This window comes from Sciurus carolinensis, chromosome 18 (assembly GCF_902686445.1).
Source record: "Sciurus carolinensis chromosome 18, mSciCar1.2, whole genome shotgun sequence".
NCBI lineage: Eukaryota > Metazoa > Chordata > Mammalia > Rodentia > Sciuridae > Sciurus > Sciurus carolinensis.
Genome location: NC_062230.1, coordinates 14030902 through 14056480, shown reverse-complemented (window position 1 = coordinate 14056480; position 25579 = coordinate 14030902). Strand labels below are relative to the sequence as shown.

The following is a 25579-nucleotide window of genomic DNA, read 5'->3' as shown; positions in this document are numbered from 1 at the left end:
TGTGGTCACACAGCCACCAGGACCATCATAATTATGACATAGAACCATATATCTCCCTAAAATTTCTCCCCTTCATAGTCACCTCCTTCCCAACCCCAGTCCCTAGAAAACACCTGTTCCTATAGTTTTGCCTTTTCCAGAATATCCTCTATAGGGACTTAGTATTTAACATTTTAAGATGGATTTCTTTTACCCCTCATAATGCATTTGAAATTTGTCTACATTTTTGCACATATTGACAGTTTGTTTCTTAATATCATGGAGTAGCACTCCATTTGTTCTTTTTAGACATACTTGACAGTACAGAGTATTTTTGACATATTATACATACATGGGGTATAACTTATTCTAATTAGGAGTCCATTCTTGAGGTTGTACATGATGTGGAGTTTCGCTGGTGTGATAAAAATGTTTAAATGTGATGCTAAGAATAACGCACTGCGCGCTCGCTGTGCTGAGCACTTTACACGCATCTTCTCAGTTGACTCTCACAAACTCCCTGCAGGGTCGTGTCGTTACCCATGATAATGAATGTGGAGACAGCCTCAGAGAGGTAAAGTCATTCTCCCAAGTCACACAGCGAGTCCAAAGGCCCAGTTGGTGAGCATCACAAGTCCTGCCGATGAGTCGAGGCTCATGAATGTTGCCAGTAGACAGCAGGTGACTCATGAAGGCGGTTAACCGGGTGGTCTTCTGTGGCAACGCCAGTCAGGCTCAGGGTTCAGACCGAGGAATAGACCCCGCCCCGAGCACCCACAACCTGCCTCCGCCGCGGGAGGATCAAGGCTGAGGATTGGCTGCTGGGTAGGGGGTGGGGCTCCCGGCTGTCGGTGGGCGGGGCTGCTCGCCGGCTGTAAATAGCACGCCACATGGCACAGAATAGCGGGGGCGAAGAGGGGGCGGTGTGCGGAGGGCGCAGGCGCCTCGAGGGCGGGGGTCCTCTGCCTCCGCGGCCTCGAATTCTCGCGAGAAGATGTTGGGGGCGGGGCCAAGGGGGCGGGGGCGGGGCCGTGCCTGGGAGGGTCCGCTAGTCGCGCGGCCACCGCGGAGAAGGCTGGCGAGGTGAGGAAAGGGGCGCGGGGATGAGGTGAGGAAAGGAGCGCGGGGCTAGGGCGTGCGACGGAGCGCGGGGCACTCGGCTGTCAGGCGGGGGCGGGCCGGGGTCCCGCGAGCGTGGCGCGCTCTGGCCGGCGGGTGGATCCTCCCGGCACTGCCTTGGCACATCCGGCGCGCCCGGGGTTCAAGTCCCTGCACTGGCCCGCTGTGTGACCTTGGCCTGGAGCTCACCCTCTCTGAGCCCTCTGCGGGGTACGGGCCTGCAGGATGCGCGGAGAAAGCGTGTGGCCGCCGCTTTCCCTACCCATCTGCGAGCCACCCCTCCTCGGGGGACCGAGCTCCTGGCCCTGCCGGCGATAACAGTTTTGTTCTTTGCTGCTTGGGCATCTGCGAGCAGAATCAGTTATTGTTGAGAGATAACAAAGGTGCTGCAGTGCCCCGCGGAAGAAGGCACCTTGGCGGTGGATAGTGTGCGTTGCCCCGCGGGCCAGGATCGTCCCCAGGCAGGGACTATGCTCCCACCCAAGCCGACCAGTCCACACTTCACCCGAGGCTGCGGACGGTTTCCTGCCCCAACTGCGCTTCCCTCTCCCTGGGTACAGGCCAGCAGCAGCGCAGACCCCAGCGCCAGGCGGTGGTGGAAGAGCATCACTTAAGTGACCCTTTGCTCCAGACGCAGCTCCTGCCTCTTCAGGGAAAGGAAGTCATGCATTAGTCGCTAACAGTAGGACCTATCTTCTCTTTGGGCTCATGGCCCAAAGACATCGCTGGCAAGCCCTTGGCCCGCACAGAGGTTCCGTCTGGCAGGGAGCACAACAAGCTGTAGTGTTCCCATAATTATTAAATTATTTATTTTATAATCCCACACCGTCGGGACTCGGAAGACTCGGGATGAATAAGAATGTGAATTTCAGGCATCTGTCAGGCATTGTCTGGGTGTCTGGGCACAGCTCTCCGTGCCTTCCCTGCCCCCACAGCAGGACCCGGCTTAGCCTGGGTTAGCCCTTCTCAGTGAACATCTTGTGCTGGGAACGTGAGTCAGGGCTGGTGTCTGGGTGAAAGGAGAGAAAACCAGGATAATCAGGAAATTGCCAAGTGAAATCGCCTTTCTGTGGGCTTAAGTGTGCCTGCCTGGCAGGGCAAGGGGCTTAATTTCCTGGCAGATGAGTTGGTAGGACTTTGGGCTGAGGCTTGCAGGCCAGCAGTGAGTGTTCACGCTGGTGCACACCTGCTTCTTCAGTTCAGCAAACATGTTGAACCTCTAGTTCCCTGCAGTATACCAAGCTGGGCTGGATACTGCACATCCATGGCCTTGCCCTGGGCAGGCTGCTCGTGGTCAGCCTGCAGGTAATGCAGGGTGGCCGGTGCTACAAGCCACACATTGGCAGAGTGAGGGAAGAGGGAGCATCCCAGCTTAGTCGTTGGAGCTGAAGTTTTCCACTGTGGAGAGGGCCTTGAAGGATGAGTCTGGGGAGGACACTGGCAGCGCTGGCAGAGCCGTGGACGTGGCAACGTCTGGGAGACCTGACATCGTTGCTGTGTTCCTCCTGGAATGGGGATGGGTAGGATAGGTTTCTGATGGTGAAGGACCTCAAAAGCTAAGCTGGGCAATTTGAGTTTTATGTCCTTGGAGATGAGCAGTTGAGGTTGGGGTGGGATGTGATTGGATCTGTTTGTGACAGGCTAGTAATACTAGTGGAAATAGGGAAGGTGGATTAGGGCCTGGGGAGATGCAAACTCTCACGTGGATTACTTATTGGGGGAGGTTGAAGACAGTGACTGAGAGAATGGGGGATGTGGAGCTGAAAGAAGCTAGAGACTCCCCTGAGTGGCGGTGCCTTGTGGGCAGAGAGAAGGCAGAGGTAGCTAAGATGTCTTGAATGGGCACAGAGGGCACTGTCGGTATCTTGATGAGGAATTGCCAGAGTGGGATGGGAGAGAGGAAGGGGGAACACACAGTGGGTGTTAGACTTGGAGAATTTGTGGTATTTGCGGGCCATCTAGGATGTGCGCTCAAGGTTGGGATCCGGGGGAATACCAGAGTGAAAGGGTAGGGGGTGGAAGGCAGCCCATCGCTGGGCCGACTGTGGTCATGCAATCCACCGCCACTTCTGCCGAATTATTAAGACTGGTGGGCGATTCTCCTCTAGAGAGGCCCTGGGCTAAAGGTGCCATAGGTAGAGAAGAGACTGCTTATTGATCATTCTGAAACAAATGCAGCTAAACTCTAATTTTAAAATCTTTAGCTTCAAGTTTTAAATTCTTTCTCTTCAGAAAGTAGCTGTAAGCTTCACACTCAGTTGGTGGCTGTAGTCAGCTCTGGTGGCTCTCCAGTCATTGGCCCACAGATGTGCCCGAAGATAACTGACCTTCTGACTTAATACTTCCTGCTGTTAACCAAGGAGGTGGTTTCTGTAACTATTTAGAAGCTTATTTAAGAATATTTCAGACAAGAATGGGAAGCACCAGGCACCACTGAGAATGGAGGGGGTGGAGTGCACTGCTATTCAGAATGCTAAAGGATGCAGCCAGAAAGCTCCAGAACACAACCAGCAGGTCATTCTCTCCAGGCAGGAGAATAGCTAAGTCTTTGGGGACTCTGAGAAGCCCAAGAGAAAAGACCTAAAAATATCAACATCTGGGGATCCTGACAAGAAGGCCCAGATGGTTCAAAGCTCACAATTAATAACCCCGTGCCAGTGTTTAAACCTTCCAAGTTCTTTTACCCCCATCCCTGAACTGTGAACAGCTAACCAAGGACATCTGAAGAGGCACCCTGATGGGGGAGGCTGGGATGGGACACTCACCTGGGTAGCAGGGAGTATGCAGGAAGGAGACCTGGAAGCAAACTGCCTGGCTCTACAGTGAAGAGCAGATATTGCGTCATGGGCAAGAGCAGAAAGTTCTACCAAAAAAAAGGAGTGTTCAGGGATCCAAAAAGAGAATCCTTGGATATAGAAAATGACAGCAGAAATAAGAAACCCAGTTTGCAAGTAAAAAATAAAGTTGAGAAACTCTCTCAGGAAGTAGAACAGAAGAGCAGTGAGATGAAAAAAAGAAGAAAAAGAATCAGTTCAGGAGATGGACAGCTAATAGTAAGAGTTTCATCAAGAAAGAAAGAATTGAGAAAAGAGCATGAAGTCATTCACAGAATAATTTCCAGAACCCACATACTTGGTGGACTGAAGGGGCCCCAGTGCCCAGTACTGAGGATGAGAGCAAAGAAGGGTGTCCCTGGTGTGCAGGGCTCCTCCTCCCGGGCCTGGATAGTGAGGATCTGGGAGGTAAGGGATGCTGTGTCAGGAAGTTTGGCACACAAGGGATTTATCTGAACATGCACATGACGCTGTCAGCTCCAGACTTTGAGTGATGAGTGAGTTGGAGGAAGGTCCCTGAGGCCCACTCCAAGGTACCTGGGACAAAGAATCCCATATAGCTTTGTGCAAAAAATAAATAAAAACAAACCATAGATAGGCCCCTATTCATCAAGAAGCAGAATGGTCACTAGATCAAAGAGCCTTGCTTTCAAAATTCTGAAGGAAAACATTGTCAACCGTGAGCTGCATACTCAGGGGAGGGTAGAGTTGACATCTCCAAGTATGTTCCCCAAATTTGCTTCCTCTGGACTCTTAAGGAGGTGACTGGACACCATGCCATCCCCACACAGGTGGTGAGCCAGAGAGAGATGGGGGTGGGGAGGCAGGATTTTCTTCTGGTGAGGGTGCAAAGAGTCAACTGCAGGCAGAGTGGGGCCTGGTGCTGGCCAGACCCTGTGGGAGTTGATGTCCCTGCCCTGAGCTGCTCACAAGACTCCTTGAAGGGACTTTTTTTTTTTTTTTTTTTTTTTTTTTTTTTTTTTTCAGAGAAGATGAAATTAACAGGACACCTGATGTGCTGGAACATCTGCAGAGGAGATTTAGTCACTGGCAGAGTTGGGGCTGGATTAGCGATAAGTGCACGGAAAACAAAGCAAAGGAAAACACAAGACTGTTATTAGTTCCCGGGAAAACAAACCTTTGTGCGGGAAAAGAAAAATAATTACGGTGTCCCATCAGGACGAGCTGTGAATAGTCTCCCCACACTGACGACATCGTCGGTAAACACTGACTACTGCTCTAATTGGGATGATACGCCCGCCCGTGGGGGACCAGGTGGGGCGGGGACAGCACGTCCCGCGCAGGGTCAATAAAGGGGAAGGGAGCTCTCTTCTCCCTTGCCATGGTGGGAATTCAGTCTCCTAGCAGAACAGCCAAGTGGTAGCTCCAGGCATGTCATTGGGAAGCAGGAGTCACACACTGAGATCAGCAGATTAGCGGGTGAGGATGGGGGAAGGAGGGCAGGCCTGCTGTGCTTCCTAAGAAACTCTCGGAATAATTTAACCCCTTGATGGGCGATGGGATGGCGATGGGCGTGCTTGTGAAACGCCGCGGCAATACAAAGGTCTCCGTGCAGCGCCCTGCTTTGTGGAGCGGGAGACCCGGTGCTGCCTGTTTTGCGCACAGGCCCTCCTCAGTAAGCAGAATTGACTTGTTCTCATTTCCTTTTTGTTATTGTCCTTGTTCTCTGTATCCTGTCTCTGGTCCATGGACACTTGTCAGATTGTCAGAGACTTGGTGTGTGTGTGTGTGTGTGTGTGTGTGTGTGTGTTAGCTATTTTTGTTTCTTTCAGTGTTTTGTAAAGGGATTTTTAAACAGAACCACGGGTAGAGTAGTACTGGTTCAGAAATTAGAAGGGTCGATGGTGCCTGTTTTTATTAGCACAGTACCTTCTTGCTCACCTACCATATGCAAGGCACTGTTCAGAGCCTTGAGGACACAGCTATGACAAGCAGGAAGGGACCTCCCTCTTGAAGTTTCTCTTTTGTGATGGTAACAGACAGATGTGACTAGGACCTGAGGTAGAGATGATGCTGTGGAGAAGCAGGATCTAGGACCACAGGGTGGGACCAGGAGCTGCTTAGCTGCTGGCCTTGGGATGGCCAGGGAAGGTCTCACTATGAGATGAGCTTTGGGATTCCTTGGGCAGGAGCTGTCCAGCCAAGGGTTGGTCAGTACAGAGGCCTCAGTAGAAGCCTGCCCTACTAAGCAGCTGATTAGCAACAAGGAGACCATGACTGGGGTCAGCAAGGAAGACAGGGGTAGGAGATGAGATTATTGGGGTGCCGATCACAGCCACTGGAAGGGCTGTAAGTGGGAAACCAGGGGAAACCAATGATAGCCAAATTTTTTTGTGGGGGGGTATTGGGGATTGACCCAGGGACGCTTAACCACTGAGCCATTTCCTCAGCCCTTTTTAGTTTTTATTTTGAGTCAGGGTCTCACCAAGTTGCTTAGGGCCGCACCATGTTGTTGAGGCTGACTTTGAACTCAGCAACCCTCAGCCTCCCAAGTCGCTGGCATTACAGGCATGCACCACTGTGCCTTATTGATTGCAGGATTTTGAGCTGACATGATCTGGCTTTTACCTGGTAGCCATGGCTTCCGGGTTGATCACAGGGCAGGAGGGCAGAAGCAGAGAGAGGTTTTGGAGGTTGATGCAGCAATGTGAGAGCGAGTCAGTGGTGGCTCAGATCAGACCGAGCATGTCCATGGTTAGTGAGCTGAGGGTAGGATCTGGGTAGGTTTTGCAAGTAAATCCCCAGGCAGGTTTTTAAGCTTATCATGGTGAAGTGTATTATTATTTTCCTTTGAAATCATTTCTTTGAATTGACTTAACTCTTGTACATGAGTTGTCTTTTGGATCATGCAACAGGTATTCGAGTATAAAATAAACAGGATACAGTGGACATGATCCCTGTCTTTTGAGAACTCGAAGTCTCATTTGGGGATATCGGGCTGGTAGAAATGTGCTAAAATCCCATCCACTTGTAAGATGGCAACTGAGGACTTGGTGATCAGGGAAGAAAGCTCAGCATGGACTGAGAGCCCATTGGCCGAGGCCTAGCTCTGTGGGGAAGTCACTTGATTTCAAAGGCCAGATCTGCTCTCCATTTTCATTCAGGTCTTCCAGGACATAAATTCATGTTCTGTTCTCATCAATGTGACCATTTATTACTTATTTTTATTTGTATATAGTGTCAGATTTAGTTCGCAGGGTTAACTGAGCACAAATGAAGTAATTATAAGCAAATAAACCATCATCATGGTGAGGTCTGCCTTACAGTGGGGTTTGAATGCAGCCCAGGGTGTAAATTGCAGGGCTGGGCAGCTCAGGGTGTGCAGAGCGACATGTTGACACCAGTAATAGAAACTTTCCACAGCAATGGAAGCTTCAGGGGATTATTTGTCTTATATGTTTGTTAAGCTGGAAGAGCAGTAAGTACTTTCTGGTCTTTTTGCCGGTAGCATAAATAAATAAAACTTGAAACATTCTTGGACTTCTCAATGAAGGTCATGTCATTTGATTTAATGCTCAAGAGCTTGGCTGTTTGGACATGGAGAAGCTAATTCTCTCAGAAATAAAGGTAATAAAGAGCCATAAATCTGATAAAACCCACCACTTCTGCATCAGTTTTACCATAGAGGCCAGTCAAGTGCAGCAGTTGGGAAGACTGGCTCTCAGACCAGTAGCCAGAGTTAGGTGCCAACTTGCTTGCGATCTCTGCAGATTTGGGCAAGCTAACTCTTTTTTTTTTTTTTCCCCAATTTTATAATGTGAGCATTAACAAACTAAGATGTGCAAACTTCTTAGAAATTTTATTTATGTATTTTTGCAGTGTTAGGGATGGAACCAAAGGCCTCGTGCCTGCTAGGTAAGCACTCTGCCACTGAACCATACCCCTGACCCTAGTACAGCTCTTTTTAAAAAATGCCAGCTATTACTGTTATAAAATCAATTGTACAGTCATTTTTGACTACTGATAACTAGCTACTAATGATAAAAGTAACATATATTTGTGTAACACAGATATTTGAGAGCATGAGGAAGACAGAAAAATGAGTAAGGCAGGCAGTGTAGGCTAGGGAAAGTGCTCTGCTGTTTACGAGATGCTCAGCTGATGTCTCCTGGTTTGTGCACTCAGTTGTGCTTAGTGAGAAGACCTAGATTGCTCTTGTTTTGTAGAAGAAGAATTGAATTACAACTCAGACACGAGTGATAGGCCAGGCTGTTTGCCGAGACTGGACTCTGTCTCCACTCTCCCTTTTCTCCCAACCTCCAAGTGTTCACGTGGAAACTTCTGCACCAGTGTTGTCATGTATCTTGTAGAAGTTGGTGACAGCTGGACCATTGCATGCTTGTTGAGAAGTTTCAGCCCCTGGAGATCAACTTCATGAGACCGCTGCCTTTTTTTGGATGTATTTATTTTTATTATAAATAAAATACCTTTATTTTATTTATTTATCTTTATGTGATGCTGAGGATCAAACCCAGGGTCTCACATGTGCTAGGGAAGCACTCTACCACTGAGCCCCAACCCCAGCCCTGAATGTATTTATTTTTTACTGGGGATTGAACCCACGGGTGCTTTACCACTGAGCCACATCCCCAGTCCTTTTTACTTTTTATTTTGAGACAGGGTCTCCCTATGTTGCTTAGGGCTTTGCCAAGTTTCTGAGGCTGGTCTTGAACTTGTCATCTTCTTGTCTCAGCCTTCTGAGTCTCTGGGATTGCAGGCATGCTCCACCATACCTGGTGACCACTGACTTTTAAAAAATTTTAACTTTAAATGAAATGTATTAAGAAGCAATTTGCACACACACACAACTGCACTTGTATGTTGAGCTGAATGGATGTGGGAGCATCGAGCCGTGGCACTGCTTCTGCAGGCACTGAGATGGGCCCTTTTCCCCAGCTTTCTGTGATCCTTTGCAGTCTGAGGAGGCTGCTCTTGCTTCTTTCCAATTTCACTTGGGTGGAATCATCCAGCGTGCACTCTTGTCAGGCAATTGTTCCATATGTCTGTGACATCTGTCTGTGGTGTGTAAATCAGTTGCCATTCCTTTCTATTGCTGGCTGCATTCATGGAGTGAGGACCCACAGTTTGTTTATTCACTCGCTCATTGATGGCGATCGGGGTGGCTTTCTTTTTCAGCTATTTTGAATAGAGCCACAGTGAACATTCTTGTACAGATCTTTGTGCGGACGTGTGTTCATTTCGCCTGAGCACTCAGAAGTAGAAGTGCAGGCCATGTGTCTGCCTGTATTGCAGACCTCCAGGCTTTCTTCCGTGGCGCTTGTACCATCTGCGCCCCACTGGTGCTCCTTGTCTGGCAGCCTCACCAGCACTAGTCAGTCTGCTTCATCTTGGCTACTCTAGCAGTGGGAGTTGGGTACCACCCTGGTGGCTAACAATGACAAGCACTTTCCTATGTGTATTTTGAATATTTGCACATCTTCTTTTGCAGAATATCTGTTCCAGTGTTTTGCTCTTTTTTTTTTTTTCTAAATTGGATTGTGTTCTGAATGTAAGTCCTGCGTTATGTGTATATTGAGAATGGTTTCTCCCAGCCTATGCTCTACCATTTACTTTTCTTCCTCCCTCCCTCCCTCTCTCCTTCCTTCCTTCCTTCTTTCCTTCCTTCCTCTTGGAATTGAGTCCAGCCCCAGCCCTTTTTATATTTTATTTTCTTCAGGATCTCTCTAAGTTGCTTAGGACCATGCTGAGTTGCTGAGGCTGGCCTGGCACTTGCAGTCTTCCTGCCTCAACCTCTGCAGTTGTTGGGATTACAGCATGCACCATGGTACCCAGTTCTGCTCAGTATTCTTAAAGGTGAAATTTGAAGAGCTTGAGTTAAGCTGAATGGCATGGCACATACCTGTAGGCCCAGCAACTTGGGAGGCTGAGACAGGAGGATCACCAGCCTCAGCACTTAGTGAGGTCCTGTCTGAAAATAAAAAATCAAAAGGCCTAGGGATGTAGCTTAGTGGTAGAGCACCCAGTCCTGCAAAAGCCAAACAAATGAACAAACAAAAAACCAACACCCGAGTTCTAAATTTTGGTAAAGTGCAGTTTACCAAACTTCTCATGGTCTGTGCTTTTTGGCATCTGTATTAGTTAGCTTTTCATTGCTGCGATAAATATCTGAGAAAAATATTTAGAGGAAGAAAGATTTATTTTGGTGCATAGCCTCAGAGTTTTCAGTATATGGTTGGCTGGTGCCATTGTTCTGGGCCTGAAGTGAGGCAGAACATCATGGCAGAAGGACATGGTGGAGTAAAGCTGTTCAGTTCATCTCTGCCAGGAAGCAGAGACAGAGAAAAAGGGCGGAGCTCAAGAAGTACTCCTCCAGTGACCTATGTCTGCCAACTAGGCCCCACCTCCCATAATGCCTTTAAATTAGGAGTCCATCAGTGCATGGACTGAGGGGTCAGAACCCTTGAGATCCAGTCACTTCCCAAACATCCCACCTCTGAACATTGCTGCATTGAGGACCAAACCTTCAACACAAGGCTTTTGGGGACATTCCAGATCCAAACTGTAGTAGCATCCTAACAAATGGTTGCCTCCCGCAAAGTTGTGGGCAGTGTCTTCTCTTACTCTGTGAAGTTTTTATAGTTTGGCGTTTATGTTTAGGGCAGTGGTCCATCATGAGTAAATTTTGCATATAGTGTGAAGTTCAGGGTTGAGTTTCATTTTTTTCCCCATGCACACATCCAGTTGCTTCAGAACCATTTGTTGAAAATACTTTTTTTTTTCTTTTTTTGGTATCAGGGAATGAACCCAGAGTCACTTAATCACTGAGCCACACCCCCAGCCCCCTTTTTTTAGTTTTTCTTTTGAGACAGAGTCTCGCTAAGTTACCTAGGGTCTCACTAAGTTGCTAAGGCTGGCTTTGAACTTGCAATCCTCCTGCCTCAGCCTCCTGAGCTACTGGGATTACACGCATGTGCCACTACCCCCAGCTTCTTTCCTTATTGACACCCTGTTGTCAATAAGGTGTCAATATGTTGACACCTCTGTTGAAAAGAAATTCTCCACATATGCATGGGTCTCTTTCTGGACGCTTCCATTTGTTGACATGTCTTCAACATAACTTGATGTCCTTACATGCTGTCTGGCTCCTTGCCAGCTTTCCATCAGTCTTGAAATGAGCTACTTTAACATCTTCAGTTCTGTGCTTCCTTTTTACTTGTTTTGGCTATTCTGGGGCTTTTGTATTTACTAGTAAGTTGAAAATTTAACTTTTCAATTTCTGCAGAAAGCCTGCTGGGATTTTGATTGAGACTGCCATGCTTCTAGAGCCCCTGCCTGGGGGAAAGGCCTTCTTTAGGTCAAGGCTGCTCATGCATGTGTTTGACATAGCTCTTCAGTCATGCAGAACTTGAGTGTCTCTGTGCAGCATTGTAGATGTCAGTGTGGAGTAAGTAGTCATTGGCAATCTAAGATTTGTATACCATACTTCAGCAGTCAGTTTGTTTGTTCTTATAAATTAATTCCCAGCATTGGTATAGAGTGTCTTTTATGCATCTTGCAGAACTTCCCAAGAGCTGAAAAATCTACTTGATTTTTTTTATACCACCTTGTCACACTTTTTGAAAGTCTCAGTATTTAAAAAAAAAAAAAAAAAAAAAAAAAGTCTGGCCTTATGCACAAAAGCTTGTGGCAGCTTTATTCAAAAGGAAAACAAGGAAATTACCCCAAGTTCATTATTCGGGAAATAGGTTAACAGTGGTATATTCATACTGTGAATGCTACACAGAAATAAGAAAAGGAACTTTCTACCGACACAAGCAATGAGCTGGATGAATTTCAGAAGCGTTATGCTAAGTGGAAAAAGCCATACACAAAGGCCTGTCCTGTGTGGCTCCAATTATATTCTGGAAAACAGCTTGGCATTGCCTGGAGCTGGGTGACCAGGCAGGGGAGGAGGGAATTTGGGGAGTGTCGGAAATGTTCTGTATTTTAATCGTAGGGCATTTTTGCCAAAACTCACCCAACTGTACACTTAACAAGAAGAGGGGATTTTATTGTGTGTAAATCATACCTCTGTAAACCTGACTGAAAACAAAAGAAAGAAAGATCAGAGGTGCCAGAGTGACTCAGTTGGGAAGGAATGGGCTTCCCACAAACCAGGCTGGGATGACTGGGTATCTGTATGGGAAAAAGTGACTCATGGGCGCCCCTCCAGAATACCTGTCAGACGGCCCAGATGTCTCTGCATGTGACATTCCTTCCCATGTGCTGAGTGTGTTGGTTTCCATTGCTTAACACTGTCCAGTTTTCACTAGCTTGATCACTTCTGTCTACACTCTGCAGTCAACACATGTGTGCAAAACCCCTGGTCCAATGACAGAGCAAATGTTAATGTTGGGGTCCTCCAGAGAATCAGAACCAACAGGATGGGTTATAAAGAATCGTCTCACACACGATTGTGGAGGCTGAGAATTCCAGACCCAGGAAAGCAATAATGTAAATTCCAGTCTGCAGGTGTTACTGAACTTGAGTTCTTGGACCCAGAGTTGTAGAAATGAACAGTGGACCTGGAGAGACACAGCTAAGGCTTTATTAAGGACATCTGCGGAAGCTCGAAGGAGATAGCACATGAGGACAGAGACCCCAGGCAGACCCAGGCAAGAACAAAGGTGCACAGCTTCTGTGGCATCTGCAGGGTGGGCAGGAACTGGTCTATGTTGCCACAGGTGGAGGAGGACCTGTCCCACCTCGCTCTTCTTGATCTTGCCCCCTCAGGCCTTGAGTCTCTACCTGGGGTGGGGGTATTTCACTGTGCCAGCAAGGTCAAGGTTACTGGGGTTACTCCAGTGACTGCTCTGTGGCCCCTCGCCACCTGGAGTTGCCCTGATCATCTGGGAGGGTCTCTGATATTATTATTTTCTGAATAGCGCAGACCCTGCTTTGTCTGGGTTCAGCTGGGGTTTCTGCTGACCACATGGTCTCTGAGGGCTGGGCTGACTTTCCCAGCTGCACATCTGGCATGTTATCTCACTCCGTGACTTTAGAGACAATGTGCCTTTTAACTCCTAATATTCTAGTATGACTGTTAGGCCATGGGACCAAGCTTGGCTTCTTAGGCCATGGCTTGGCTTCTTTTTTCCCGTGAGAGCCCTAAGGGGTCCTGTTTTTCATGGGGGTCCCCAACTGTCAAAGACTAGAGGAGACCATGTCCCAGCTTAAAGGCAGGAAGGCTCAGAGAGCAAAGTGCCTCTTGGCCAACCTTTTGCTCTGTTTGAGCCCTGGGTGGGTTGGATGAGACCCTTTCACGTTGGGGAGGGCTGACTGCTTTCTCAGTCAGCTGATTCCAGTGTTCATCTCTTCCAGAAACACTCACAGACACAGCAGAATACCATTTGACCAAATATGTGGGCACCCATGGCCAGTCAAACTCTTGTCTAAAAGAAACACATGTTACTTGATCTCTTTGTATGATAGTCATCAGCTCTGCTTTAAAAACGTGGAAAATGCCCTTGAGAAGGTCTTTTTTTTTTTTTTTTTTTTTTTTTGCTACTAGGGATTGAAACAGGGTCTTGCTAAGTTGCATAGGGTCTCACTAACTTGTTGAGGCTGGCCTCGAACTTGTGATCCTCCTGCCTCAGCCTCCCAAGCCTCTGGGATTACAGGTGTGCACCACCATGCCCAGCCTTACTAAGGTCTTAACGTGAATCTGCTGTGTGGCCCTCTCCCTGCTCAGGATGATGGGTGGACTGGATGTGAGGGAGTTGGGGCCACTGCTGGAGCCACCAGTGGCTCTCCCTCCCCCAGCCCCCCAGCTTTTTGCTCACTACTGGTGTGAAGGCTCGTTGGGACTGGTTGGGCCCCAGTATAGGTTCCTGGCTTCTGGGCTCCTGAGTCTACCCATGGCATTGTGCCTGTGTGTCATGTGTGAGAAAAGGAGTGTCCTAACAGCCCACCCCAAGCTAAGGGCAACTCATCTGCCTGGCAGCTGTGTTTGGGTTTAAACCTGGTGCTGTCGTCGTAGCGTGTAGGGAACAGCAGTCCCTCCCAGAGTTCTCTGGCTGGAGCATCTGGGCGAGACTCTGCTCTCGCATCTCCCTGGGGAGGCAGAGTCCAGGCTTGCACACAGCTGGCTGACCAAGGCCTTTCTCTGTGACGCCTCAGCATCATCCTGCTTCAGAACATGAAGAATTTGTGTCGACTGTGCTTTCGAAATAGTGGGAGATTTGCCTTTGGAAATATTGCCCTTATTTTTGAATGGACAAGTACTTTCTGAGGTCAGTGCAGTCCCTGACTGTTTCTGAGGCAGGCAGGATCATGACCTTGGTTCTCAGCCCACCTATGCCCACCTGACCCCCATGCTTCTCTGTCCCCAGGCAGTGAAGTGCTACCTGGGCCTCAGGCTGGAGCTACCTGGCCATGGGACCAGAAGTTCCTACATGCCCACTCTACAACTCAGTAGTAGAGCACTTGCCTGGTGTCCACAGGGCCCTGGGTTTCATCCCCAGCACCCAAAATAAGCAGATAAATAAAAATAAAAAGTAGCACTCGTTGGCCATCTGTCTGGGAGCCTTTTTCCCTCCTCTTCTCGTGCTCCTTGCAGTTCTGAGAACTGCAGCCTCACCATGTTTTAAAGTAGCAGCATTCCCTCTTCAAAGGACTCTGCCTGAGAGTGGCCTCATGTCCTCAGCCGGCTTGTTTCTACAACTGCTGTTTATGTGGCTTGTCTGTGGTTAGAAATGACAACACAAGGCCTGCCCTTGATGTTAAAAATGAACTGTGGCCTCTCAGACTCATAGGTGACTCCCTCTGCAGCCAGAATTGAGGGTTTGTCCCCTTGATGTGAATGTCCTGGGAGGGACTACGCCCGAAGCAAGTCTGGTCACACATGGACTCGGCCACAGGGCCTTGGACCAGTTGCAAAGTTGCGTGGTGGACACGCAGGAGCTCGGCTTCTAAAAGGAATCTTTAGGATTCTTCAGGAAGCAGAGCAGGACTCATTTCCTACCTGGTCTTCATCAACACGCCATACATTTTTTTAAAAACTTGAATGTTTGCTTAATAAGCAGATTGCAGGGAAGGCAGCGGGTCTCGGGAGTGAGGCTGGGCTTCAGCCTCTGCTGGGGTTCTGTGGTGGACTTAGCACCCAGAGGGTGGTAAATGCACTGGCCTGCCTGGAGCTGTATTTCTTCAGCAGCACCCAAGTCCCCTGTTACAGCTCCAGTTCTTTCTTTTCTCGCCCTAATTTTTTTTTTTTGGTTGTAGAGTTGAACACATTCACCTTGCGCAACCATCCAGCATCCATCTCCAGAACTCTTCTCACCTTGCCAAACTAATGCTCCATGAAGCACCAACTCCGCATCCTTCCTTCCCGCTCCCCCTGGCCACCACCTTTCTACACTCTGTCTCCACTGATTTGTCTGCTCTGGCTGCTTCATATATATAGAATCACACAATATGTGTCCTTTTTTATCTCTTATTTTCCTAGGCGTGATGTCCTCAAGGTTCTGGCATGTGTCACAATTTTCCTTTTTAAGACTGAATAATATTCCACTGTAGAAGAAGCTGGGGTTGTGGCTCAGTGTAAAGTACTTGCCTAGCATATGTGAGGCGTTGGGTTTGATCCTCAGTACCACATTAAAAATAAATAATTAATAAATAAATAAATAAAATAAAGGTATTGTGTCCATCTACAACTAAAAAAGTTTTTTTTAAAAATATTCCACTGTTTGGATAGACCACGGTTTGCTTATTCATTCACCCACAAGTGGATATTTGGTTGCACCCATGTTTTAGCCATTGTGAATCATGTTGCTATGAACATAGGGTACAAATAACTCCTCAAGACCCTGCTTTCAACCCTTTCATATTCTCAGAGGTGGAATGGCTGGGTCATAGGGTAATGCTGTTTAATTCTTTGAGGACTTGTGTAACTGTTTTCTGCAGGATTGCACCTTCTTCTGTCCCACCTGCAGTGCCTGCGGGCTCTGGTGTCACATTCTCTCAGTGCTGGCTGTTTTCAGGTTTTTGATAGTTGCTGTCCTGATAGGTATGAGGTGGTATGTTGTGTTTGTTGTTTGTTTTGTTTTGTTTTGCAGTACTAGGAATTGAACCAGGGCCTCCAATCTGCTAAGCAAATGCTCTACCATTGAGCCACACCTCTAACCTTTAAAAATAAAATTTTCTTGAGACAGGGTCTTCCTATGTGGCTGAGGCTGGCCTCGACCTTGTTATCCTCCTGCGCGTCAGCCTCCTGAGTTGCTGGGATTACAGGTGTGCACCGCACCTGGCTCTCACTGCGGTTTTCATTTACATTTCCCTCATGATTAGTGATTTCAAGCACCTTTTCATGTGCTTATTGGACATATTGTCTTTAGAGAAATGTCTTTTTAAGTCTTTTGCCCTTTTTTTAATTGGGTTGTTATTGAGTTTTATGAGTTCTTTGTATATTCCAGATATTAATCTTTTATCAGATGTATGATTTACAAATATTTTCCCCATTCTTTCCTTTTTAATCCTGTTACACAAAAGTTTTTAATTTTATAAAGTCCAATTTATTTATATTTTGTTTTTTTGCAACTCCATAATTTTTCATTGTGGTATATCTGTGTGTGTGTGTGTGTGTGTGTGTACTTTGTGTTTTCATGAACCCAGGGGTGCTGTACCACAAGCTGCATCCCCAGCCCTTTTTACGTTTTATTTTGAGACGGCATCTGGCTGAGTTGCTTAGGGCCTCAGCCTCCTGGGTTGCTGGGATCACAGGTGAGTTCCAGCCACCGTGCTCTCTTATATAAGGGTTGTCTTTTTTTTTTTTTTTTGCAGTGCTGGGGATTGAACCCAGGGCCTTGTGCATGCAAGGCAAGCACTCTACCAACTGAGCTATATCCCCAGCCCCACCGTGCTCTCTTGATGCGTGTCCCTCAGACATCTGACCACACATTTTCACAGACATGTGCAGTCACGTACTGCCTGAAACGCACACACACGCATGCACACACATTGCTGGGGTTTCCCTAGCACAGTCTGGGGTGCATCTGGTGTAGTCCAGCTGGTCCCGAGAGTGTCCTCATGTGCTGGGTCCGCAGGAAGCCCAGTGCACCGTGGGCTGTCCTTGCCAGGTTCGCACCGCTTCCTTATGGACGGAGGCTAACTTTAAGAAGTGTCCTGGGCAGGTGTGACTCCAGCTGGGCCCTGATTGTAGGTAACTCTTAGGAAGAGCCACAACCACAAGTATTTATAATGGAAATCCATCCCGTGCTCCCGCGCGAATCCTGACTACTGTTGCCAAAGGCCACCTAGGGAAGCTGGCAGGAACCCCTTTGTGGCAAGCTGCCTCTTGGTGTCTAAAGTGGATACTGGGAACAGGAAACTGCCTTTGAAAACCTGTGCTCCCATCCCAAACTAGGCAGCCTGTTCCAGGAAGCTCAGAGCTAGTTAGCCTTTCCTCCAGGGTGCTCAGGGGGCTCATTGTCAGTGTTGTTGGTAGTTTTTAAGGACTAGTCCCTTTCACCTAAGTGCAGATTTGTAGGCAGGTAGCTGTCCACACTAGCCCCTGTCCCCTCCAACTGCAGGGTCTGTGTTAACTTCTGTTATTCCTGGTGACTCTTTCTATCATTGTCAGTCTTACTAGAGGTTTATCAATTTTGATTTCTTTTTAAGGACTAGCTTTTTGTTTTGTTGATTTTCTGTGTTTACCTGTTTTCAGTTTCATTGATTTCTGCTCTTCCCCTTGTCCTTCCTTCTGCTTGCTTTCGGTTTATCTTGCTCTTTCCCAGCCTCTCAAGTTGGAGTTGGGTTATTGATTTGCAGTCTTCTCTGTTAGCTTCTGATCTTGGCACTGCTTCACCTGCAACCCAGAGATTTTGACTTGTTGCCTTTGCATTTTCATTCAGTCCTGTGTGGATTTTACAATTTCCTTTGAGGTTTCTTCAACCAGAGAGTTTTTAAGAAAGGGGTCATTTAATTTCCAAGTGTGGAGATTTTCCAGATTTTCCTGTTATCTTTTCTATTATGGATTTCTAGTTATTCCTTTACAGACAAAGAACTCTGTATGATTTCATTTTCTTTTAAATCTGTTTAGGTTCTGTCTGCTACAGCAATGTTTTGGGACACTTCAGAGGAAAGCATGTGTTTATTTGCTATTAGTTAGAACCTTCTGTGAATGTAAGTTAGATCCTGCTGGTTGCTGGTGTCATATCCTTGAGGATTTCCTGTCTAGTAGTTTTCTTAGTTACCAAGAGTGGAGTGTTGAAGTCTCCAGCTATGATTGTAGACTTGTCCATGTATCCCTTAGCTCTGTAAATTTCGCTTTATGTGTTCTGAAGTCCTTTTGTTTGGTATATATGCATTTGGGATTATTATGTCTTCCTGGCGGATTGAACTTCTTGTAATTGTGTAAAGTTTCTCTTTGCTTTAATAACTTTTTTCCTTCTGAAGTTTACTTTATCTGATATTAATATAGCCACTCCTGCTTTCTTTTTATTTCTGTTGCAAGACTAATGTTTTCCATCCCCAGTGGAGAAAGTGGAGTGTCAGCCACCCCACCTCTACCCATATCTCCACCTGCTGATGCTGGTGGGGACCAGAGTCGGGTGGAGCTCAGCTCCCCACCAGGCCCCATCGTGGCCATGCAAGGAAGAATCAGTGTGGCTGTCCTGCCTCGTGTCATCTCCCCCCTGGTCGACACCAAGTGGAGTCAAAGCCAGCACTGACCCTGCTGGTGGGACAGAGCACCTCCTGCTCCCTTGGGTGGAGATGGGGATCAGCTCTCTGCTTGGCCCCCCCAGTGCCAGCTGGTGCCCACTGGGGGATCAGGGAGGTGGCACCTGCTTTTGTGTGGCAGAGTGGCTGGAGGAGCAGTCCCAGGGTGGCCCTGATGAAGTGTGGGGCGGGCATTTTTTCCTTGGTCTTTGGCTTACATGGAGCAGTTGTTATCAAAAGGGTGTTTCTGTTAGTGCGCTGCGGGCATATTCCTGGCCCAGGCGTGGGGCTGCTGCCCTTCTTCAGGGGTCACTGACGGTGCCCTGGAACCCGAGATGTGTCCGTGAGCCTGCCTTGGAGCCAGACGCACTTCCACTGCCTCCCCTTGACCCAGGTTTACCATATGACTCTGAAATCCACACTCAGGAATCTACACAGGAGAAATGGATGCTCTGCCCTTTCTACATCAAGGGACAGATGAAGAGGAGGCGAGTTGTCCTGCCTTCTTGAGACACTGCATGTCCCACCTTAGGCAGTGTAGGGCCCTGACTCTGGTGTGTTTATTTGGTCCTTGTCTAGCAGGTTTTTTTTTTTTAGGGGAAGATTTTTTTTTTTGGTACCAGGGATTGAACCTAGGGGTGCTTAACCACTGAGCCACATCCCCAGCCCTTTTTATATATTTTATTTAGGGACAGGGTCTCACTGAGTTGCTGATGGCCTCCTAAATTGCTGAGGCCGACTTTGAACTCACAGTCCTCCTGCCTCAGTCTCCCAAGCTCCTGGGACTACAGGTGTGTGCCACTGTGCCTTGCCATCTTTAGCATTTTTATAAACTTAGCTGCAGCCTCCTGGTGACTATTTTCATTTCCCCACCCCTCCTTTCCTTTCATTACTTCATTCTCTTCACAAGGATCTGCGTCTCTGTCCTCTTTCTCAGTGGTCACTGCTTTCCCCCCTGGTCACACTTATATGGGTGGCACTAGCCATACTTCTATAAAGAAGCGGGAGTGGAGGGTGGAGGCTGGGGTGGGAGTGGGGCAGAGGGCTGGCGGGGAGTGCTGGACCTCAGCAGGCACCTGCCCCAGGCCTTCTGGGTGTGAGGGAAGTGGCTCGCTGGATGTCAGCCTCTAACCCCGTGTTATGGTCTCTCCAGGTTCATCGGTTAGCACCATGCCCCTCACCTCCATGAAGCTGAAGTGAGGGGTCCAGGTGCGGGCCCAGCCCTGGCCAGGGCAGCATGACCAAGCCCCGGCTCTTCCGGCTGTGGCTGGTGCTGGGGTCCGTCCTCATGATCCTGCTCATCATCGTGTACTGGGACAACGTGAGCACCGCCCACTTCTACCTGCATACGTCCTTGTCCAGGCCCCACGTCCTGGAGCCCCTCCCCACCCCTGGACAGGGGGAGGAGAAGGAGTTCACATCCGATGTTGATGAGTTTTTGGATAAGCTTCTTAGTTCTGGTGCAAAGCAGAATGACCTTGCCCGGAAAAAGACTGAGAAACCCCAGGTGCTGGCCTCTGGCAAGCCGGCGTTGAGCCACATGGAGGAGAGTGTGAGGGGCTACGACTGGTCCCCCCATGACGCCCAGCAGAGTCCCGACCAGGGCCAGCAGCAGGCTGAGAGGAGGAGCGTGCTACGAGACTTCTGCGCCAACTCCAGCCTGGTGTTCCCCACCAAGGAGCGCTCCTTCGACGACATCCCCAACTACGAACTGAACCACCTCATCGTGGACGACCGCCACGGGGTCATCTACTGCTACGTGCCCAAGGTGGCCTGCACCAACTGGAAGCGCGTGATGATCGTCCTGAGCGAGAGCCTGTTGGATGGCGGCGCCCCCTACCGCGACCCCCTGGACATCCCGCGTGAGCACGTGCACAACACCAGCACCCACCTGACCTTCAACAAGTTCTGGCGCCGCTACGGGAAATTCTCCCGCCACCTCATGAAGATCAAGCTGAAGAAGTACACCAAGTTCCTCTTCGTGCGCGACCCCTTCGTCCGGCTCATCTCCGCCTTCCGCAGCAAGTTCGAGCTGGAGAACGAGGAATTCTACCGCAAGTTCGCGGTGCCCATGCTGAGGCTGTATGCCAACCACACCAGCCTGCCCGCCTCGGTCAGCGAGGCCTTCAGCGCCGGCCTCAAGGTGTCCTTCAGCAACTTCATCCAGTACTTGCTGGACCCCCACACCGAGAAGCTGGCGCCCTTCAATGAGCACTGGCGGCAGGTGTACCGCCTCTGCCACCCATGCCAGATAGACTACGACTTCGTGGGGAAGCTGGAGACCCTGGACGAGGACGCCGCCCAGCTCCTGAGGCTCCTCAAGGTGGACACACAGTTCCACTTCCCCCCGAGTTACCGGAACAGGACTGCTAGCAGCTGGGAGGAGGACTGGTTTGCCAAGATCCCCCTGGCCTGGAGGCAGCAGCTGTACAGACTCTACGAAGCAGACTTCGTTCTCTTCGGCTACCCCAAGCCCGAAAACCTGCTCAGGGACTGAGCCCCGGCACCAACGTGCTTTCATGTTGTTCCCTTAAACCGAACAAGGGTCTGCCACAGGGGCGTCTGCCGAGGACAGGCTTTCCCTGGCTTTCCTCCCCATTTGATGCAGTAGGAAATGCCACGTGCTCCCCTGGGAGACCGCTGAGGAATCTGGACCTGAGCGCGCACACTCCAGTTTTTTAAATAACCCATGGTTTTGCAATCTGGACCCATTGTTTACTCCACAGCCTGTATTCCTTGAGTACTGTGTTAATACTGTTTTCTAAGATTAATATATTTCAGATATTTAATATGAAAGTGGGAGGAAAGCTGGAGTAAAGTGTGGCATCTGCGCTCTCGCCGCTCTTGTGGTTTTTCTGATCGGGCAATACCTGCATTCAAGGAGGGGCCTGGTGGTTAAGGGGGACTCCAGACTGCAATGGAGGAGGGAGGCATCATAGGCGTCTTCAGTGAAGAGAAGGAGCCTAAACTTGAAGTTGGGCTGTTCAATTCAGTTTTTTGTTATTATAACAAAATCCCCATGGCTGGGTAATTTCATAATTAAAAGAGGTTTCTTGTGTCATAGTTTGTAGGTTCCAGGGCCTGGTGCTGGTATCAGCTAGACTCTGGTGAGGATCTCAGGGCAGATGGCAGTGTTGGGAGTGTATGTGAGAAGGAGAGATCCTATCAGCAGACAGGAGGCCAGAACCCAACTGGATCGCAGCCTTGTCAGAGGGCTCACCCCTAAGGACCTCCCCTAGATCCACCCATGGAAGACCAAACCTAACACATGGACCCTAGTTGACACACACACTCCCAAAATGTAGCACAGGTCTTGCCTGTATTTTTAAAAGGGCAGCAAACAATACTTAGTGATGTGTTTGAGCAGCCATATCTTTCGGGCTTTCTGTTTGAGATCAGGTCGTAGGTAAACCGTCTTCAGGTCAGAGTCGCAGAGGAAACCACTTCTCACCCGCAGCCCTCCCTTTAACCTGAGTTCAGTCATGGCTGTTAGGATTTGCAGCCAGCAGGGATGGTGTGCACGGGAGGTTGTCACAGGAACACGTTTCCCGTGGCATCCAGCATCACCGAGGAGAGCTTAGGGGCTGCTGTCTTGTAGCCTGGGAGCTTTAGCTCCAGTGCCACCCTCAAGGACATGCCTGACCTTGAACGTGCAGGTCTGAGGGAGCCGGCTGGGTGAAGCCCAAGAGCTCCCGAGGAGGCCTGTCCAGCACCCGGCTCACGCTCCTGCGCAGTTTTAGCGTAATCTGCAGTGGAAGTGTCTGGGTTTTGTGCAGCAGCAGCATGTTGGTCTTTTCCTCTCATTGGTGGATTGGTCATTGCTGCCCAGTCCCTGGGGAACCAGCACTGCTCAGTGGGGCACCACCAGCACCTACCTGGGCCCAGAGGGACAGAGACCTCTGAGATGGTGGCTGCTGGGTGCCCTTGACTCTCTCCGCAGTGTTAGAAAACACCCAGCTTACTTCAGAAGCATCCTCTCTTTTTAAACAGTTGGCAGCTGATACGGTGAGTCCAGTGCTAGGTAACTTCTGAAGAGCCCCACGTTGGCACCTGCCTGGTGCCCCACTCACCGCATAGTTGTCTCTGGTGCTTGGTAAGCTGGGTACCTTGCTGATGGATGAGTTGGCCAGTGGCTACGCCTTTGAGCTCTGTGGTCTCCATTAATGAGGCGGGAATCTTCTGCTGCCAGACCAGGGACAGTGCACAGAGGAGCACAAGGCTTCCTGCAGAAGGTGCACTTGGGCCAGGCCCACGGTAGGGTGAGGTTCTGACGCTCACAGTAGAGTGCAGAGCGTCAGGAAACGTTGGAAAAACAGCAGAGGATGGCACAGCCTTTATGGTTGAGAGTGCACTGTACATTGCCTTGTCTCTGCCCTGATACCCGCATATCCTTGGCATCATTCTCTAGTGAGCAAACAGTGGAGCCAGGCATGGTGGTGCACGCCTGTAACCCCAGTGACTGGGAAGGCTGAGGCAGGAGGATCACAAGTTTAAGGCCAGCCTCAGCAACTTAGTGAGAACCTGTCTCAAAATAAAAAATGAAAAGGCCTGGGATGTGGATCAGAGGTAAAGAGCTCCCAGGTTTAATCCTTAGTGCCCCCCGCAAAAAAAAGAAAAAGAAAAAGAAAGAAAGAAATGGGTGAAGCCAGGATGTGGGTCCAGGTTTACCCCAGGGCCTGTCACATGCCCACCACCCTGCAGGTGCTCTAGGGTGGAGGTGGTCCAGTGTGGAGTCTGCTCCTTGACCGTCAGGCAGGAGCTGAGGTTTCACGGGCAGACGCCTGCTGCTATTGATGTGTTGAACAGAGGAATCTGGGTGCTTTGGGGAGGCCAGTCCTGTGGAAGGAGTGGGAGGCCTGAGGGGCAGGGAGGTAGATCAAGAGGCCACTGCAGCTGCCCAAAAAGAGGGGTCGTGCCCGAGCATGGCCATTGACTGACGGGCAGAGAAGAGGTCTGAGGTGCGGCCTGAGGTCACCAGCTTGCAAACCCTGTAGATGGGAGCAGGGGGCGCCTGCCAGGAGGGGCCAGAGCATCCAGTGATACCTCGTCCACTGTATCCCAGGCTCTGGGGTGCAAGTTGGTCAGTGGGTGCGTAGGAGGACCCCTCAGACCAGCCACTGCACCCTCCCATGTGGGAGAGGCAGCAGCAAGTAGCCTGGAGGGTGTGGCAGGGACTATCTGACCTGTCAACTGTTTTCTTCCAATTTTTTTTCCACTGGATAAAATTCACACCACATGACTCCATTATTTTGTCTTTTTAAGCACATTCACTTTCTTCCGCCCTCTCCGCCTTCCATCCACAGACTCATTCCCAGACAAGCTCCATCCCCCTACGATGCTGCCTCTCGGGCCCCCAACCCCTAGGCCCCAGCTCCCACCATTCTACTTCCTGTCTAGGATTTGACAATTCTAGGAACTTCTACAGGGTTTGTCCTTTTGTGACTAACTTATTTCACTTCCTCAAGGTTCATCTGTGTTGTAGCACGCGTCAGAATGTCTTTCCTTTTTGAAGCCAAATAATGTTCTATTGTGTGATGGCCCACATTTATTTTTATTTTTTACGGTACCGGGGATTGAATTCAGGGCCTCATACATGCCAGGTGGGTGCTGTACCACTGAGCTACATCCCAGACTTCTTTATTTTTATTTTGATACAGGGTCTTCTAAGTTACCCAGGCTGGCCTTGAACTTGGGATCCTCCTGCCTTGGCCTCCTGAATAGCTGGGATTATCGGTGTGTATTACTGGGCCCAGATATGGACCACATTTTGTTCATCCATTTATCTGTTGGATCCTGGGTTACATTTATCTTTTGGGAATAATGCAGCTATGGAACAGGGGGGTACAAATATCTCTCTGAGTCCCTCCCTGCTTTTGATTCTTCTGGGTCTATAATTCAAGGTGGAATTGCCAGGTCATAACTGATCTGCTAACTTTTTATAAACTGAGTCATTGTGGGAAACACAAAGAATGTGTTCAATTGGACTTACTGGTATGTTTGTATTGCAAATTATATGTCATGGTTTTAGGGTGAGTCAAGAATATTTCTGGAGAAAAACAAGATTGTATTTGTGCTAGTTTCAAATTTCCTTTACTGTTTATTCAATATATTGTGAATTTATCCAGGGTCTAAAAATTTGAGTAACCAACATTATGAAAATGGATCCCAATGTTAAAGTATATCATGAGGATTCTGCATCTGGAGGGTCCCTGGTCCCTGTCTGTGTCCAAGTCTTCTCACTGAAAAGGTTCATGTAGAGGATGTTTAGACAGATGTCAGAATGCCCGGGCTGTTTGGTCATTGAGGAAGGACCCATCCGTCCTTCATCTCTGCCTTCTGGGTTCTCGGTGTGGTTTTACCACAGGTCAGTGTTCTGAGCGCCTGGGATGTTTGTGGGAATGTCAAAGGGGTGCTGGAACACACACCAGCCCTGTCCACACACACACATCCAGGTTCGGCACCACCGTCGGGGCCTCCACCTGGGCCAGGGCCGGCTCAGGATCTGATGGCAGAGAAGGTGCCCCCGGGCCACGGGAGACAGGCTCGGGAAGAGTGGGGCCCCTTCTGGCCCCGGTGTGGGGCCTCTGAGTTCACAGAGGGCAGAACTCATTTCCCCTGATTGTCTGCCTTTCCTCTGACCCACAGTATATCATGTACAGAAATTTGGCTTTGTTTTTTCTCTGCAAAGATAAAACAAATGATGTTTTTAAGGAATTAATACTGTGCACCTAGATAATTTAGCCAAACAATCCAGATACTTAGAATTTACTCAGAATTCTTACTTCTCCCCTCACCCCAGTGCTGGGGGCGGAATCCAGGGCCTCACACACCTGGGGCAAGTGCTCTACCCCTGAGCTGCACCCCAGCCCAGTTTTTTCCCTACTTTCCTCTGTCCTCTGGCCTGTGTGGACACCTTCACCCGCAGTCACTGGCCTGGTTCTGAGTGCCATATCATGGTGTATGGAATCCTC

At 49.1% G+C, this 25579-nt stretch overlaps 1 protein-coding gene across 7 annotated transcripts; it reads left to right on the top strand.

The window, feature by feature from the left end:
• The first annotated feature begins 999 nt into the window (after window positions 1–999).
• Window positions 1000–25252, top strand: Chst12 (carbohydrate sulfotransferase 12). 7 transcript variants are annotated; one of them, XM_047534445.1, is made up of 2 exons: window positions 1000–1062; window positions 19762–25252. In XM_047534445.1, exon 2 carries the CDS (start codon window positions 19846–19848, stop codon window positions 21103–21105), a length of 1260 nt encoding a protein of 419 aa, XP_047390401.1. In that variant the 5' UTR covers window positions 1000–1062; window positions 19762–19845; the 3' UTR covers window positions 21106–25252. The 7 variants fall into 7 exon arrangements, with proteins under 7 accessions (XP_047390401.1, XP_047390402.1, XP_047390403.1 ...); XM_047534446.1 differs by having other exon boundaries at window positions 1005–1087; XM_047534447.1 differs by lacking the exon at window positions 1000–1062 and adding an exon at window positions 4992–5152.
• The last annotated feature ends 327 nt before the right edge of the window (window positions 25253–25579 follow it).